This window comes from Trachemys scripta, chromosome 2 (assembly GCF_013100865.1).
Source record: "Trachemys scripta elegans isolate TJP31775 chromosome 2, CAS_Tse_1.0, whole genome shotgun sequence".
NCBI lineage: Eukaryota > Metazoa > Chordata > Testudines > Emydidae > Trachemys > Trachemys scripta.
This window is the reverse complement of record NC_048299.1, coordinates 29,803,294-29,816,220: the sequence shown is the minus strand read 5'-3', so window position 1 is coordinate 29,816,220 and position 12,927 is coordinate 29,803,294. Positions and strand designations below refer to the sequence as shown.

The 12,927-nt window shown below is 37.3% G+C and overlaps 1 protein-coding gene across 18 annotated transcripts in view; it reads left to right on the top strand.

Moving 5' to 3' along the window:
- The window catches only part of SVIL (supervillin), a 204,768-nt gene that overhangs the window by 154,204 nt on the left and 37,637 nt on the right, over nucleotides 1-12,927 (top strand). For 7 of the 18 annotated variants that reach the window (XM_034760157.1, XM_034760145.1, XM_034760143.1 and 4 more), the window contains 5 exons: nucleotides 1,779-1,983; nucleotides 4,505-4,637; nucleotides 8,109-8,156; nucleotides 8,714-8,791; nucleotides 9,412-9,480. In XM_034760157.1, coding sequence (XP_034616048.1) covers nucleotides 1,779-1,983; nucleotides 4,505-4,637; nucleotides 8,109-8,156; nucleotides 8,714-8,791; nucleotides 9,412-9,480 — 533 coding nt within the window. The remainder of the gene's footprint in view (nucleotides 1-1,778; nucleotides 1,984-4,504; nucleotides 4,638-8,108; nucleotides 8,157-8,713; nucleotides 8,792-9,411; nucleotides 9,481-12,927) is intronic. The other 11 variants (XM_034760159.1, XM_034760156.1, XM_034760155.1 and 8 more) reach the window with 6 other exon arrangements.

The following is a 12,927-nucleotide window of genomic DNA, read 5'->3' as shown; positions in this document are numbered from 1 at the left end:
ACAGTAAATAGTTGTTTTCATTGTGGATGTCTGACATAAGCTGGAGCTTTTTCTAGCCTCCTAGTGTGATCATTTACCAAAATAGAAAATTAGTTGTTTATCTTTAAGCCTTTTTAAAAAAAAGTGATGAACAAATCTTGTGGAGTTTGAGGTTTTGGCAACCATCTGGGTTTCTTTAGTTTCAGCACCCAGGCCCCCTTTTCTTTTAAAAAAAACTTTTAAAACTCATTGGTCTTCAAAGGTGATTTTAGTAATCAAATAAGGCTTTGTCTTAGTGAGGAAAAAATAGTGCTTTGTATTGGGGGTAGAACCCCTTACTCCCCACCCCCAGCAAACAGCTAATCAATCCCAAAATGGTGACCTATGTTCAATATCTGTACATACAGTAGAACCTCAGCGTTATGAACACTTGGGAATGAAGGTTGTTCCTAACTCTGAAATGTTCGTCACTCTGAACAGAACATTATGGTTGTTCTTTCAAAAGTTTACAACTGAGCATAGAGCTAATACAACTTTGAAACTGTACTATGCAGAAGAAAAATGTTGCTTTTAACGATCTTAATTTAAATGAGACAAGGACAGAAACAGTTTCCCACCTTGACAAATCTTTTTCTAAACTTTCCCTTTACATATACAAAGTACAATATGCAAACATAACTTATTTTCCTTACATTTTCTCTTGCCCCTCTCCTCTTGTCTCTTCAAAGTGATATGTAAAACCAGTCGTATTCAAAGTAGTAGAACTTTTAAACCAATGATGTTTGTGTGGATTCAGTATTAGATAAAATAAGTTTGCCTGTCCCTACTTAAATGGCTTCTTGGCACATGATCAATGCAATCAATAACACTCTAGTAATTACACAAAATCTGCCTATATTATTGTTTGAATTGTAGGAGATTCTTAGATTTAAATTTATTTGCTTCTGTTTTATTAATGGGGAAAATTTGGCCCCTGCATTGTTAATGTGTTGTCTTCTCTCTGAATTTGTTCTTTAACTTCACTATAAGTGAAACTCATCTCCGAAAACAAAAATGCCGGAAGGGCCTCTTTACTATTCACACCCAGCATGCATTCTGCACAGTTAATTTCCCAGACAGTATTGGGAAGAGAGAGCACTAGAATAGGAGCAATTATTCCTGTTCCTTTGTACCTCAGAGCTATAGCGTGCCTGTCAGGTTTTCAAAAAGAAAAGGAAGGTACTCCATATCATCCTAATGGGTGGTTCTTCAGTACTGGGTTTTCCCATTGTACATGGTTGTAAAGAGATTTTTTTCCCACAAGCTATTTTGTTGATGCATTCTTTTGTAAAACCCCTCTTTTTCTTACAGATGCCCTAATATGCACTTTCACTCCATATCCACTTACCTACAATTCATTTTCTCTCCCCTTTCTTGTTCCCCCTGCCTCCCTACCATTGCCTCTTCCACTTCCTTGGTTTTCTCTCTTCCTTTCCCATCTTGGTCCCTTCTCTCTCCTCCCGTTGTTTCTCTTGATATGGGAGCTGGAGCATGAGTTCTGTTTTCTTCAAATGAAGGGGACCTTACAGCCCTTTTTAGTCACTGCAAGGCTGAGATTTTATAGTGAGCACACTACCCCTGGGGTAATGGTTCTTTTTGAATTCTTAATTCTAGTAAAATAATTTAGCTAGAAAATTCTTGTTAGTTAAGGTAATGTATGATCTGAATGATAAATAGCAAATCGGCTGGTTCCTGGTTAATAATATAAGAAATGTTTGGTTACAGCAGTAAGTGCTAATTCTGCACTTCTCAATACGCAGACCATGTTGAGCCTACTTCTGAACTTGGCACGACGGCAACACAGGCAGTAACGGTGGTATCCTATAGACAGCAGGAGGCTTCTGAACAACTAGAGGAAAAATTCTATAAGAACCCCTGTGAGCTGTTTGCTGCTGGAGACAACAAAACAGAAACAACCGAGGACACCCTGGACGCACCCAGCAAAACACTGTCAATTAAAGAACGGTAATTAGGTTTCTCTTTTTGAAGATCTCTGCATATACTCCTTTCTAAGGTCATAGTGTACACAGGATCATTTATTTGGGATTGTTTTTTAAAAGCTACATATGTGCTAATGACCAGATTCTTTACTTGTCAAACAACTAAAAGTGAAAACATGCAGCTCATCTGTCTGACACTAGACTTGTAAAGCAGACAACGGTGAATCACAGTTACCATAAAGAGAACATGGTAATCTAATTTTAAAAGTGCCAACTGAGTGACAAGAAGTAATTAAGGAAGCAAGTCACTCTAAATGCAAATTTTAGGTACCTTTTGTGGTAGTGTATTTAATGAATTTTCTCAGGTTCTACTTTTATTTGCAACACAATTACAGTAGAAAATTATGACTGTTTTGTACTGTACAGTAATCGTGTGCTTTTTTGATCTGGAGCAATCTGTTTTAATGAGCAGAATATTGAGAATTTAGCAGTAGAATCTGTGTGTAAAAAGTGTTGGCCTTTCCTTTAGAAATGTGTACGTGGCTTCAGTTTGTTCATTTTGATTTAGGAAACTGCTGTATGGGATAACATTTAAGCATCTGTGTGGAAATAGGAGTGTTTATAAGCTCATTGTCAAAACCCAATGACATGTTGAAATAAAACATAAGGACTGTCCTATGTCTGTACAGCACCTAGCATGATGGTGTCCTTGACTACATCTCCTAGGTGCTGTGGTCATACAGATAATAATGTGGACCCTCGAGTCTGGACACCCAAGTCAAGGTTTTCAGAAACAGGAACCTAAAGTTTGGTTCCTAAATGCATTTTCAGGCACCTAAATATGTGGCATAGTTTTCTACTTCAGTGGGAATGATTCCTCTCTCGATGCAGTTATTCTCAGACTTTTTCCTTCCTTCCCTGCGTAGTTGGCAGGCAAGTTTGATGTGGGGAGTAACCGTAATCATCTCATTTTAAAAACCAACAAGCCACCGCATTTTATGGTTCAAATTAGACAATAAAAGTTTAAACTGCTGAACTTGCTGTAACATGATCAGAGATCAGGAGCCCTCTGTATTCTTCATTTGTAACAGCATGTCCTTCATGTGAAGGATCTGAAAAGCCAAACTTACTTAGTGGGTGCTGAAGGAAGGGAGCCTGGGGGAAGGCAAGTCCTGGCACTTGGATAAGCACAACTGATGGCATATTTTTAATGTCCCATAAAATCCTTACTTTCTGAAAGCTACAAACTTCACATTAATGTACTTTTGGTCAGCTAGGGTAGAAATCTGGGATTTTCCCATATTTTCCCCTCCTTTTTACTTCTCGTTGTCCCCTAGTGTCTTCAGAGATTCCTCTATGCAGTTCCCCTTCCAGTAGAATAGAGCTAGACCCTATGCCCTCCAGTGACAGTCAGCACCTCTTCATACTTCAGCCAGAGGTGGTTGCACACGAGTAAATGTAGTAGTTTGAAAGAAAACTGGTTCTGCTGGTGTTCTCCATTTTAAATGTAAGGGCTTGTCTATACTTAACAGAGGATCGACGCGCAGTGATCGATGCATCAGTGGTCAATTTAGCGGGTCTAGTGAAGACCTGCTAAATCGACCGCAGATCACTCTCCCGTCAACTCCTGTACTCCACTGGATGGAGAAAAGTAAGGGGGGTCGACAGGAGAGCATCTCCCATCGACATCGTGAAGTGTGGACCCCTGCGGTAAGTAGATCTAAGCTATGTTGACTTGAGTTAGGCTATTTACGTAACTCAAATTGCGTAGCTTAGATTGACTTTTCCCTGTAGTGTAGACAAGGCCTAAAGAATATCTCTCAAAGCAGTTGAATCTTTTAAAGCTGGACAAACTTAAATGCAACTGCTGAAATATGATTAGTTACTATTGCTTACATGCGACTGTGATAGCACTAAGATACATATGAAATACTCCCTATTTCCTAGGTGCTTACCTTGAAATTTCCAGTGTCTTAGGCCAGGTACTGACTGAAAAACTAGGGAAATGAGTGGCTGCTGGACAAACTTGCCTCCTTATTGCATTTCAGAGAACCTAAAAATCTCTTTAATACATTGTCAAGTGTAAAATACAAAATGTCCAAATAACATCTTTAATATTTTGTCTTCAGGCTTTGGGCTCAATTACATGGCAAGCCAACCTGTGAATCTACAGCACGTCAGTTTGCCACTCACTAATGTCCTGTGTAAACACTGCTGCAGCACAGCGAATGTCCTGAAGTGCAGCGTAGTGCCCTACTGGACTAAGCTGTACTGTGGGAATTTCACTGCACCGTAGCAGTGTCCGTAGGGCAAGTTGGTATCCTGAAGATTCACACCTTGGTTTGCCATGCAGTAACTCAGCGTGTAGACAAGCCCTGTATATGTGTTTTTTTGAGTTTCATGTGCCTAGACTAATGGGAACACATTTAGAAGCCTAGTCAGAGGCTTACTTAAAAATGTCCTGACCAAAACATTCTTGAAATGATGCAGACAGCTTTCCTGGGTAATGTTGAAATCTACATGGTTGGCATATTTTTCCTTCTTAGGCTGGCGCTGTTGAAGAAGAGTGGTGAAGAAAGCTGGAAAAGCAGGCTTAACAAAAAGCAGGAGTATGGGAAGGTGTCCATCACTGAGCGTAGCACACAACTGCAAGAAGCTGAGCAGTTGTTCAAGAAGAAGGTAAAGCTTCCTATGATAGGAAAAAGTATTCCTCTCGAAACACTACTGCATTGGAGATGCATCAAACTAGACAAGCATGCCTAACATTGGCTAATTGCTACAGCTTGTAGGATTACAGCCATCCTTAACTTGCTTCAGGGTTTGTTTTAAAAAAAATTCTCTGTCACAAGAGCTCTTAAATGAGAAGTTGTCTTGTTGACTGTCTGCTGCCTTAGTATTTTCAGCATTGGGCAGAGTTATTTTCATCAGCAGATTACCAAGAAGTAAATGGGCTTTTAAGATTTTGAGGGAGGTTAAATAATTTCTGAAACATTTGGATTTCACATGTTCACAAAATCAAGAACAGGTTTCAGCTTAACTATTTAATTTATATGATTATTTCTTGCTATTTAATATAAAATGGTTTTAAGTTTAGGGATTTTCTAATGAGAAAGAACTTTTAAATCTTTGGGTGGCCTTTTGCTGTCTTCATGCACAGAAAAGCATTTTCAGTAGTTCTGATGGAACCAAGGTTTAGTTGGTAAAGTACAAATATTAGAATACCCATGAAGTACTTCTCTTTATGAGTACCTTTATATAGTCCTGGCTGCTAGTGGGTAGCCAGGGCCACCAGTAACCTTCAGACTAGTGTTTTTTTTGTCTTACTTATAATATGCTCTTTATCAGTTGGGTCAAGAATCTTTGTCTCATTAGTTAATAATAAAATGTTGTTTTTATTATTTAGTCAATGCAGGTACCCAGCCAATAGTAGAATATATGTCCTATTCCCATCAGTATATGAGTAAGGGTAGGGTTGGTGATCAATCTGTCCTTACTGAAATAACCTTTTTTGTGTATTCTCGAGCACCTGAATCATAAGTGAATGTGTCTGAAACATCTGTTACCTGCACAATAAGACTAAGAAAAGAATCAAAGAACCATTCATGGCTGTATTTTTCTCCGGTAGACTATTTTTAAAAGATGCAGTGCTTTGCATGGTTGATAAAGCAGACTTAATTTGATCTCACAGTGTAACTGTTCAGTCTACATTTCACCACCTTTAAGGTCACACTAGTAACATCCTCCAGATGAAAGCAATTTAAGAGAATCACCAATGAACTTAAAGTAGCCAAGGTAGTGTAAATCCAAAAATAACATTCTTGCAGATACAAAGAGTCTGGTGGCACCTTAAAGAGTAACAGATTTATTTGGGCATAAGCTTTCGTGAGTAAAAACCTCATATGCATCCGAAGAAGTGAGGTTTTTACACACGAAAGCTTATGCCCAAATAAATCTGTTAGTCTTTAAGGTGCCACCAGACTCTTTGTTGTTTTTGTAGATACAGACTAACACGGCTACCCCCTGATTCTTGCAGATGGCTCCCGAGCAGCCATCAATGAGCATATCATTCCTAGTGCTAGGACTTAGTTCAACACCAGGCCAAAATGAAGTGCCTTGAAGTGTGTTTAGGCCTGGATGTGATCACACTAGCAACTTGTCCCCAGGAAAAATTGAGTGTTCTGGAGTTGCACAGTATTAGCCTCAAAATAGGCAGGCGCTATGTTGAAGGTTTATCACTCCTACAAAGCTACTGATGAATCCTGAGCCTACCTGAATGAAGACACAGTACAAAAATCTGACTTTGTGGCAATCTTACTTGTACTGCAGCATTTGATAATTCCTTGAACTATACTGACATCAGTGATGCTGGTGCACAAAGCAATTTAAACGTTAAAGTTTCACTAGAAGTAGTTTGTGTTTCTAAAGGTATTACAGATCCCTAGAATACTGTCTGACTCTGTAAAGTTTTGAAATCACTTTTAACCTTACTGTCTTCCATTAGAATCGACTGTAAATGTTACTAACTGGCCTTGAAGCCAAAATGGCAGTTACAGTAAAACTGTCCCGATTCTGGAAGACCACAAAACAGTACTTCACTCTACAAAACATCTGTGTGTTGGGTATAGCTCACATTCTCCTTTTAAAAAGTGTGCAGTCTCTCTATTGTTGGATTTGCAAGAGTACAGGAGTTTTATTGACCGCTAAGCTTTGAACTAGTAAAGAATACAGTCTTTGCTTACTAGAATCATGTCTCAACAGCAGGGAATAAGTTACATTCATGGCACATGCTTGTTCTTATTCAGAATAAGACATGGATTTTCCAAATGCTACTAATTTGTCCAATTTTATTGATTAACATGCTTGGATGTAGTTTTAAAGAGCGTATGGCACAACTTACTAACCTTGCTTTAGAGGACTTGATTATTGTCGCATGGTGTGTAAACATGTAAGTTGTGGAGTTTGTCAAAAGCCTTTTAAAAAAATAAACCATGCAGGTAGTCAGATTCAAATTCCACAAATTAGAATGGGTGCACTGTGTACAGTCAATACATTTTAATCAAAATGCTTAAATTATCAATAGGCAGTTAGTTGCCTACAGATCAGATCTTTCCAATACTCCAGAAATGAAGTTTCTTATAAATGTTCCACTAATTTACGTGTAGTTTAAAACTTTGAAGAGACATACAGTTCCAGAAGAACTTGCCCTCATGTCCTCAGATGAAGGAATAATATAGAGAAGAAATGATAAAATGGAGGAGCTTGATAAGCTCAGGAAGAGTTACGGTTTACAAAAAGAAAAATAAACATTTTTTTAAAATAAACTATCCTAGTGTATTCTGTATTTGTTTATTTCATGTTGAAATTTGATGTGAGGATTTTTAGTTCTTCATGTGTACTGTGGAGCCTATTCATACAATTTATAGAGTACCCTGTATACTAGTAGATTGTCTACATAGTTCCCAGCCTGATAAAAAGATGAAGTGCCTTGACATACGGAATCCAAATTATTTAGAGATATAACAGATTGGATTTAGTATGTTGTTGTATCAGTCTATCAGGTTGGGTAATAGGTCATTGGTTTTCAGGGGATTGGTGGGTTGTTTCCCACGAAAAATAAAAACACAAAACGCTTTCTAGCATCAAAAGCACAAAATTTTACTGGAATGAAAATTCCTACGTCATAGCCATTTTAAGTGTAAATCTACTTAGCGTCCCAGATTAGTGTATGATTTTTTCCCCCAACTATGCTGCAGTAGTTTTAAAACTGAATCAAGTTTGAAATGTTTCGTTCCCACAGCACGTTCCTGCAAACTTGTACTGTAATCTGTTACATTGCTAAAAGCATTTGTTTACCGTTGTCATGATTCAGAATTACTCTGAGGATGATGCTTGTAAAACCCTGATGGGGTAAGCCCTTTAAAAAAAATAATAATAAAATAAAAAAGCATGTGTGCCTCCAGACAAATAATTTGTCTCTTGTTTTGGTAGCAGGAGATAAAGTTCTGTATACATAGCATCTAGTGGATGTGCATGTACATAGTTCTCATTGTATCTGAAGCACTAGTCGCTGGAATGTGAGTGAGGTGCTCTCTATTGAACTGCACGTTTCCAACCTTCTGTGCAATGTTTCCTGTTTGTTTTAACATGTAGGAAGAAGGAGGAATTACAGATGATAATACCGTGTCTAATCAGCTTTGGGTAAGCCTGACTGTACTGTTAGGAGTTATTCTAAACTTTGGCTAAAGTAGTGAATTCGCTTTTGCTGGGTGCTGGGTGTTAGTTTTTCCCTCCAGACATCTTTCCAATTTGTATTCAAGTTTTAGAAAACTTTGCTTGATTTTATCTGGAAGATACATGGTTCCTTATTCCAGTAAGGGCTGAGGGCACTTCCAGTGGAAATATCTATGTTGCGATAGACATGCTTCAGTAATTTAATGGATCATGAAAGCAGAGACCATTAAAAACATCTGAGTGTGAAAAATGTTTCTCCTGTGCGTGCAGCTCAGTTTCACATCAAATTGCGGCAATATTGTCACTAATTGGTTTAATTACTGCATGAAATGGCTGTGGTAAACATGCTGTTATGTGAAACTTTTTCTTGCACTGACTTTTCAGTAGGGAAAATGTTTCTAAAAGATTAGGGTTGGAATTGATACATAATTTTTTAAGAAATCACTTGATTTTTCCTCCATTGTCTGACAAATAATTTCCTTTCCCCCTCTAATTCTCTTGCTATGCTTTTGCCCCTACCATAGGAACCTGTCTATGCTTCTACTTATTCTCCTGCTATACCTGTTGCCCATAAATTTCATCCTTTTGTACCTATTCATCAGGTGAGCAAAAGCTTGCACACTTTTACATGGTTGTTGGAATTCCTGATCACTTAAAGAGTACTTAGTTATGTGGGAAACTACTATATATTCTGCCTACTAAATACTTCTCTAAAGAAATGTACCATAAGAAGTCCCTATACTACGTACTTTCCACCAACTTAAATTCCATTAGTATTTTTATTAAACTACATCTCTAAAAATTGCATTTATCTTTTAGATTATAGATGATAAATTAAATCAGGCTAAATACAATCTGCCCAAGGATGTTAGTGCCATGGATCATTAGAAACTCACTAAATAGGATTATGAATGGAGTAGTTCCTAAATGCTATGCATTTTTGCTTCTTACAATAACTGCAGTGCATCCTGCCTCTTTTGAATTCAGTTTCTATGAAAAATATATAATATTAAAAAACTGATCACATTTCAATTCATTAAATGAACAAAGCAGTCTGTCGTAGATGGTTTTTATTTCATTCTCTGGTTTCCTCCAGAGATGTTTTTCTTGCGTTGCATTCACTACTCTTTTGTTCTAAAAGATTTTGTTAAGGTTGGCACGTCCTGCTTCTGTTTTCTGCCTCTCCTGTCTTTCCTCACTCTTCTGTTTCTCTTCCTTTAAGGTCAGTAGTTCTAGTTTGAAAGAATCAAGCCCCCTGGTCTTTGATGAACGGCATCCTTGGAGATGGAAGGTGAAATATTGCATAAACTTCCTGTTTTAGTTGAAGGAGGAGTTAGACAGAAAATAAAATGATTTCAAGACACATTCCCAAAGCAAATTAGCATGACCAAATGGATGCTTTGGTTGGTAACAGCATTCTTTTGCTGTTCTAGTAAATGTTAGGAGTGTGTCACGTGACATTGCAAAATATGTCTATATAAAGGAATTCCAGGTCCATATTCTAAACAAGTTTTAAAGAACTAATTTAAAAGCAGTTAATAGTTAATGAGGGCTTTTAAAGTAATTCACTTTCTCTCAGCCTCTTATTTAACCAGCTTAGTACAGCAGTCAGAGTGAGCAGAACCAGAATACCAGCCCTCCTTCAGAAGAGATAAGCGAAAAATGGGTGTGGGAGGGTGGGGAAGGAGGACTGAATATATAAAATAGAGTTAAAAGAAATCTGAAAGAAAGTGAAAGAAGGAGCAAGAACAATTAATTTGAAGGTCTGAGCCGATCTGGCAGCTCTGATCTTGTTTTATATCATCACCCTGTCCTCTACCTCCCAGCACGGATCTATGGTTGAAGCATTATAGGAAAACCTTTGAGCTTTTCTCCAGATTATATACTAGTTGCAGCATGTGCTGTGATTGTCATACTTAAAATATATGGTTGTAGTATGGCTGCATGCCTTTGAGTAAGATATATTGGGTAAACCATTGGTACAGACAAAACTTCATTCATACAAATAGTCATGAAAAGCTAATAAAAGTGGTATGGGTTGTAATAACCGATAGAACAAATCAGAAACTGTCCACACACTTCTGGAGTTTCTAAATAAAGCTTCACATTGATCACAGCCCATACCACTTTTATTAGCTTTTCATGACTATTTGTATGAATGAAGTTTTGTCTGTACCAATGGTTTACCCAAAATAAAACCTCTAATTCTGGCCCTGCAGCTGAAATTTGCTAAAACTAGTTTTGTGACTACATTAAATTCATAGTTTGTAAAAAAAAAAAAAAAAAAAAAAAAAAAAAAAAGAGGTCATCTAATAAGGTAACAGATACATTAACCTTTAGAATCACAGAATATCAGGGTTGGAAGGGACCTCAGGCGGTCATCTAGTCGAACCCCCTGCTCAAAGCAGGACCAATCACCAGACAGATTTTTGCCCCAGATCCCTAAATGGCCCCCTCAAGGATTGAACTCACAACCGTGAGTTTAGCAGGCCAATGCTCAAACCACTAAGCTACACCTTAAGTACATGTAATTCTGTTCAGATATTGGACTGGTAATATTAAATTTTCAAGGTATACACAAACTGCTGCAAGGGCAGTCTGCATGGTGTCTGCACAAAACATTAATCAAATAACTTCAAATAGCAAACAATCTAATAAAAATGGTCTTTTGTTTACAGAGACCATTTGTGAACAGGAAAAAGGGCTAGGTTACTATAAAGTCGCATAGGAAACAAAAATAATTCCTAAATTGTAATCCTCTCCCACCCTCCAATTTTTAAATCCATTGGCTTTCTCTCGTGCACTACGTATTTTGGAAGCTCTGTTCCTGCTGTTCTCTGCTTTACAAGCTAAACTAGCACCTTTCTTCCTACTCCTCTGCATAATTCACAGCATACAGTTTAAAGGAAGTTCTTGTTCTTTTGAAAACTACATTTTGATGTTTCTCATCTCTTCATTCGGTCTCTTCCTTTCAGACAGAGACAATCCTAGAGGTTGCCATCTTTAACTACAATCCATTAATTCTCTTATCTCTTGCATTCAAACATACATGCAGCCATATCACCTTGGGTTGTGATCTCATAAGGCAAGGAGAGACATGATGTGGATGGGAAAATCCAGTGTTGCAGGAAGTGGCGCATTTACTTAGTTGTAAGCCATTCCTTCCTCTGAATTGGTACTGAATAGATGTCGAAGCACAATATGTTCTGGAACTGTGCTGCTATAGATTTTAATGCAGAAGAGACCATCATGATCATCTAGTCTAACCTCCACAGGAGGTTCTGCCTCATTTAGTAGTTCCTGCTTCAAGCCTGTAACTTGTATTCTGAGCTAGAGCATATCTTTTAGGAACATATACAGTCTTGCTTTAAAACCTTCAAATGATAGAGAATCCACCATATCTCCATGTAGTTGTTCAAATAGTTAACTGCCCTCACTGTTAAAATTTTTACCTTATTTTTAAGTCAGAATTTGACTAGTTTCAGCTTCAACCATTGGGTCACATTATGCCTTTTTCTGTTAGAGTCCCCGATATCTAAAGTCTCTTCCCATGAAGGTACTTGTATATCATGATCAAGTCATCTTGTAAACGTCTCTTGAATAAACTAAATAGATTGAGCTGCTTTATCTCTCATCATAAGGCATATTTCCCAGATGTCAAATCATTCTCATAGCTCTTTTATGAACCATTTCCAATTTGTCAACATCCTTTTTGAAGTGTGAACACTAGAACAGGACACAATTTTCCAGCAGTGGTCTCACTAATCCCTTATACAGATTAGGGTACCTTCCTACTCATACTTCCCCATTTATACATCCCAGGATTGTGTTAGCTGTTTTAAGTACAGCAGCATGCTGTGAACTCATGCTTCATTATTTATCTACCATGACCTCTAAGTCTTTTCCAGAGACACTGTTTTTAAGGATACAGTCCCCCATCCTGTTCTTGGTTCCTAGATCTGTGATCATGCATTTGACTGTTACTCAAATGAGTCCTCCTTACCAAGCAATCAAGGCCAGTCAATGTAAATGACCTGTCTCCTCATTATGGGCCAAGAACAGATTCCTACAGCAACCCACTAGAAATACCGCCATTGAATAACTACTTCCCATTTACAATTATTTTTTATTTATTACAATCTATCTGTTAAACAGTTTTAAATCTATATAATATGTGCTGCGTTGACTTTTGTATAGTGCTAACTTTTTAAGAAGATCATGCATGTCAAATGGCTTACAGAAGCGTTAAGTATATTATGTCCACACAATTACCTTCATCAGGCAAACTTGTGATCTCATCAAAAACAATAAGTTCTACATGCCAATTTAAAAAATGTTTAATAGTTGGTGTTTAACATCCTCCCTCGTTAGTGATAAAACAGAAATTGTTTCATTATTACTGGAAGATTTGAATACATGATTCTGCTTTTTTTAATACAAAAAAGAAATATTTATTGAATATTTTACCTTTTCTGCATCCTGATGGATAATTTCATTATCCTCATCTACAGTTGGATCTATACCATTGCTAGAATTTAATTTGTTCCAGGTATATTTTAAAGAATGTCTTATTGTTTTTAACCCTACTGGCTGAAGATTTTTCATTGATATCTTTAGCTTACCTTATCAGTTGTCTGTATTTCATAAATACTGATTTGTACTCATTGCTATAAGCTTCTCCATTTTTCCATTTGTTAGATATTTTTTCTTTTCTGTTGCTGTCTTCGTCTCCCCTTTT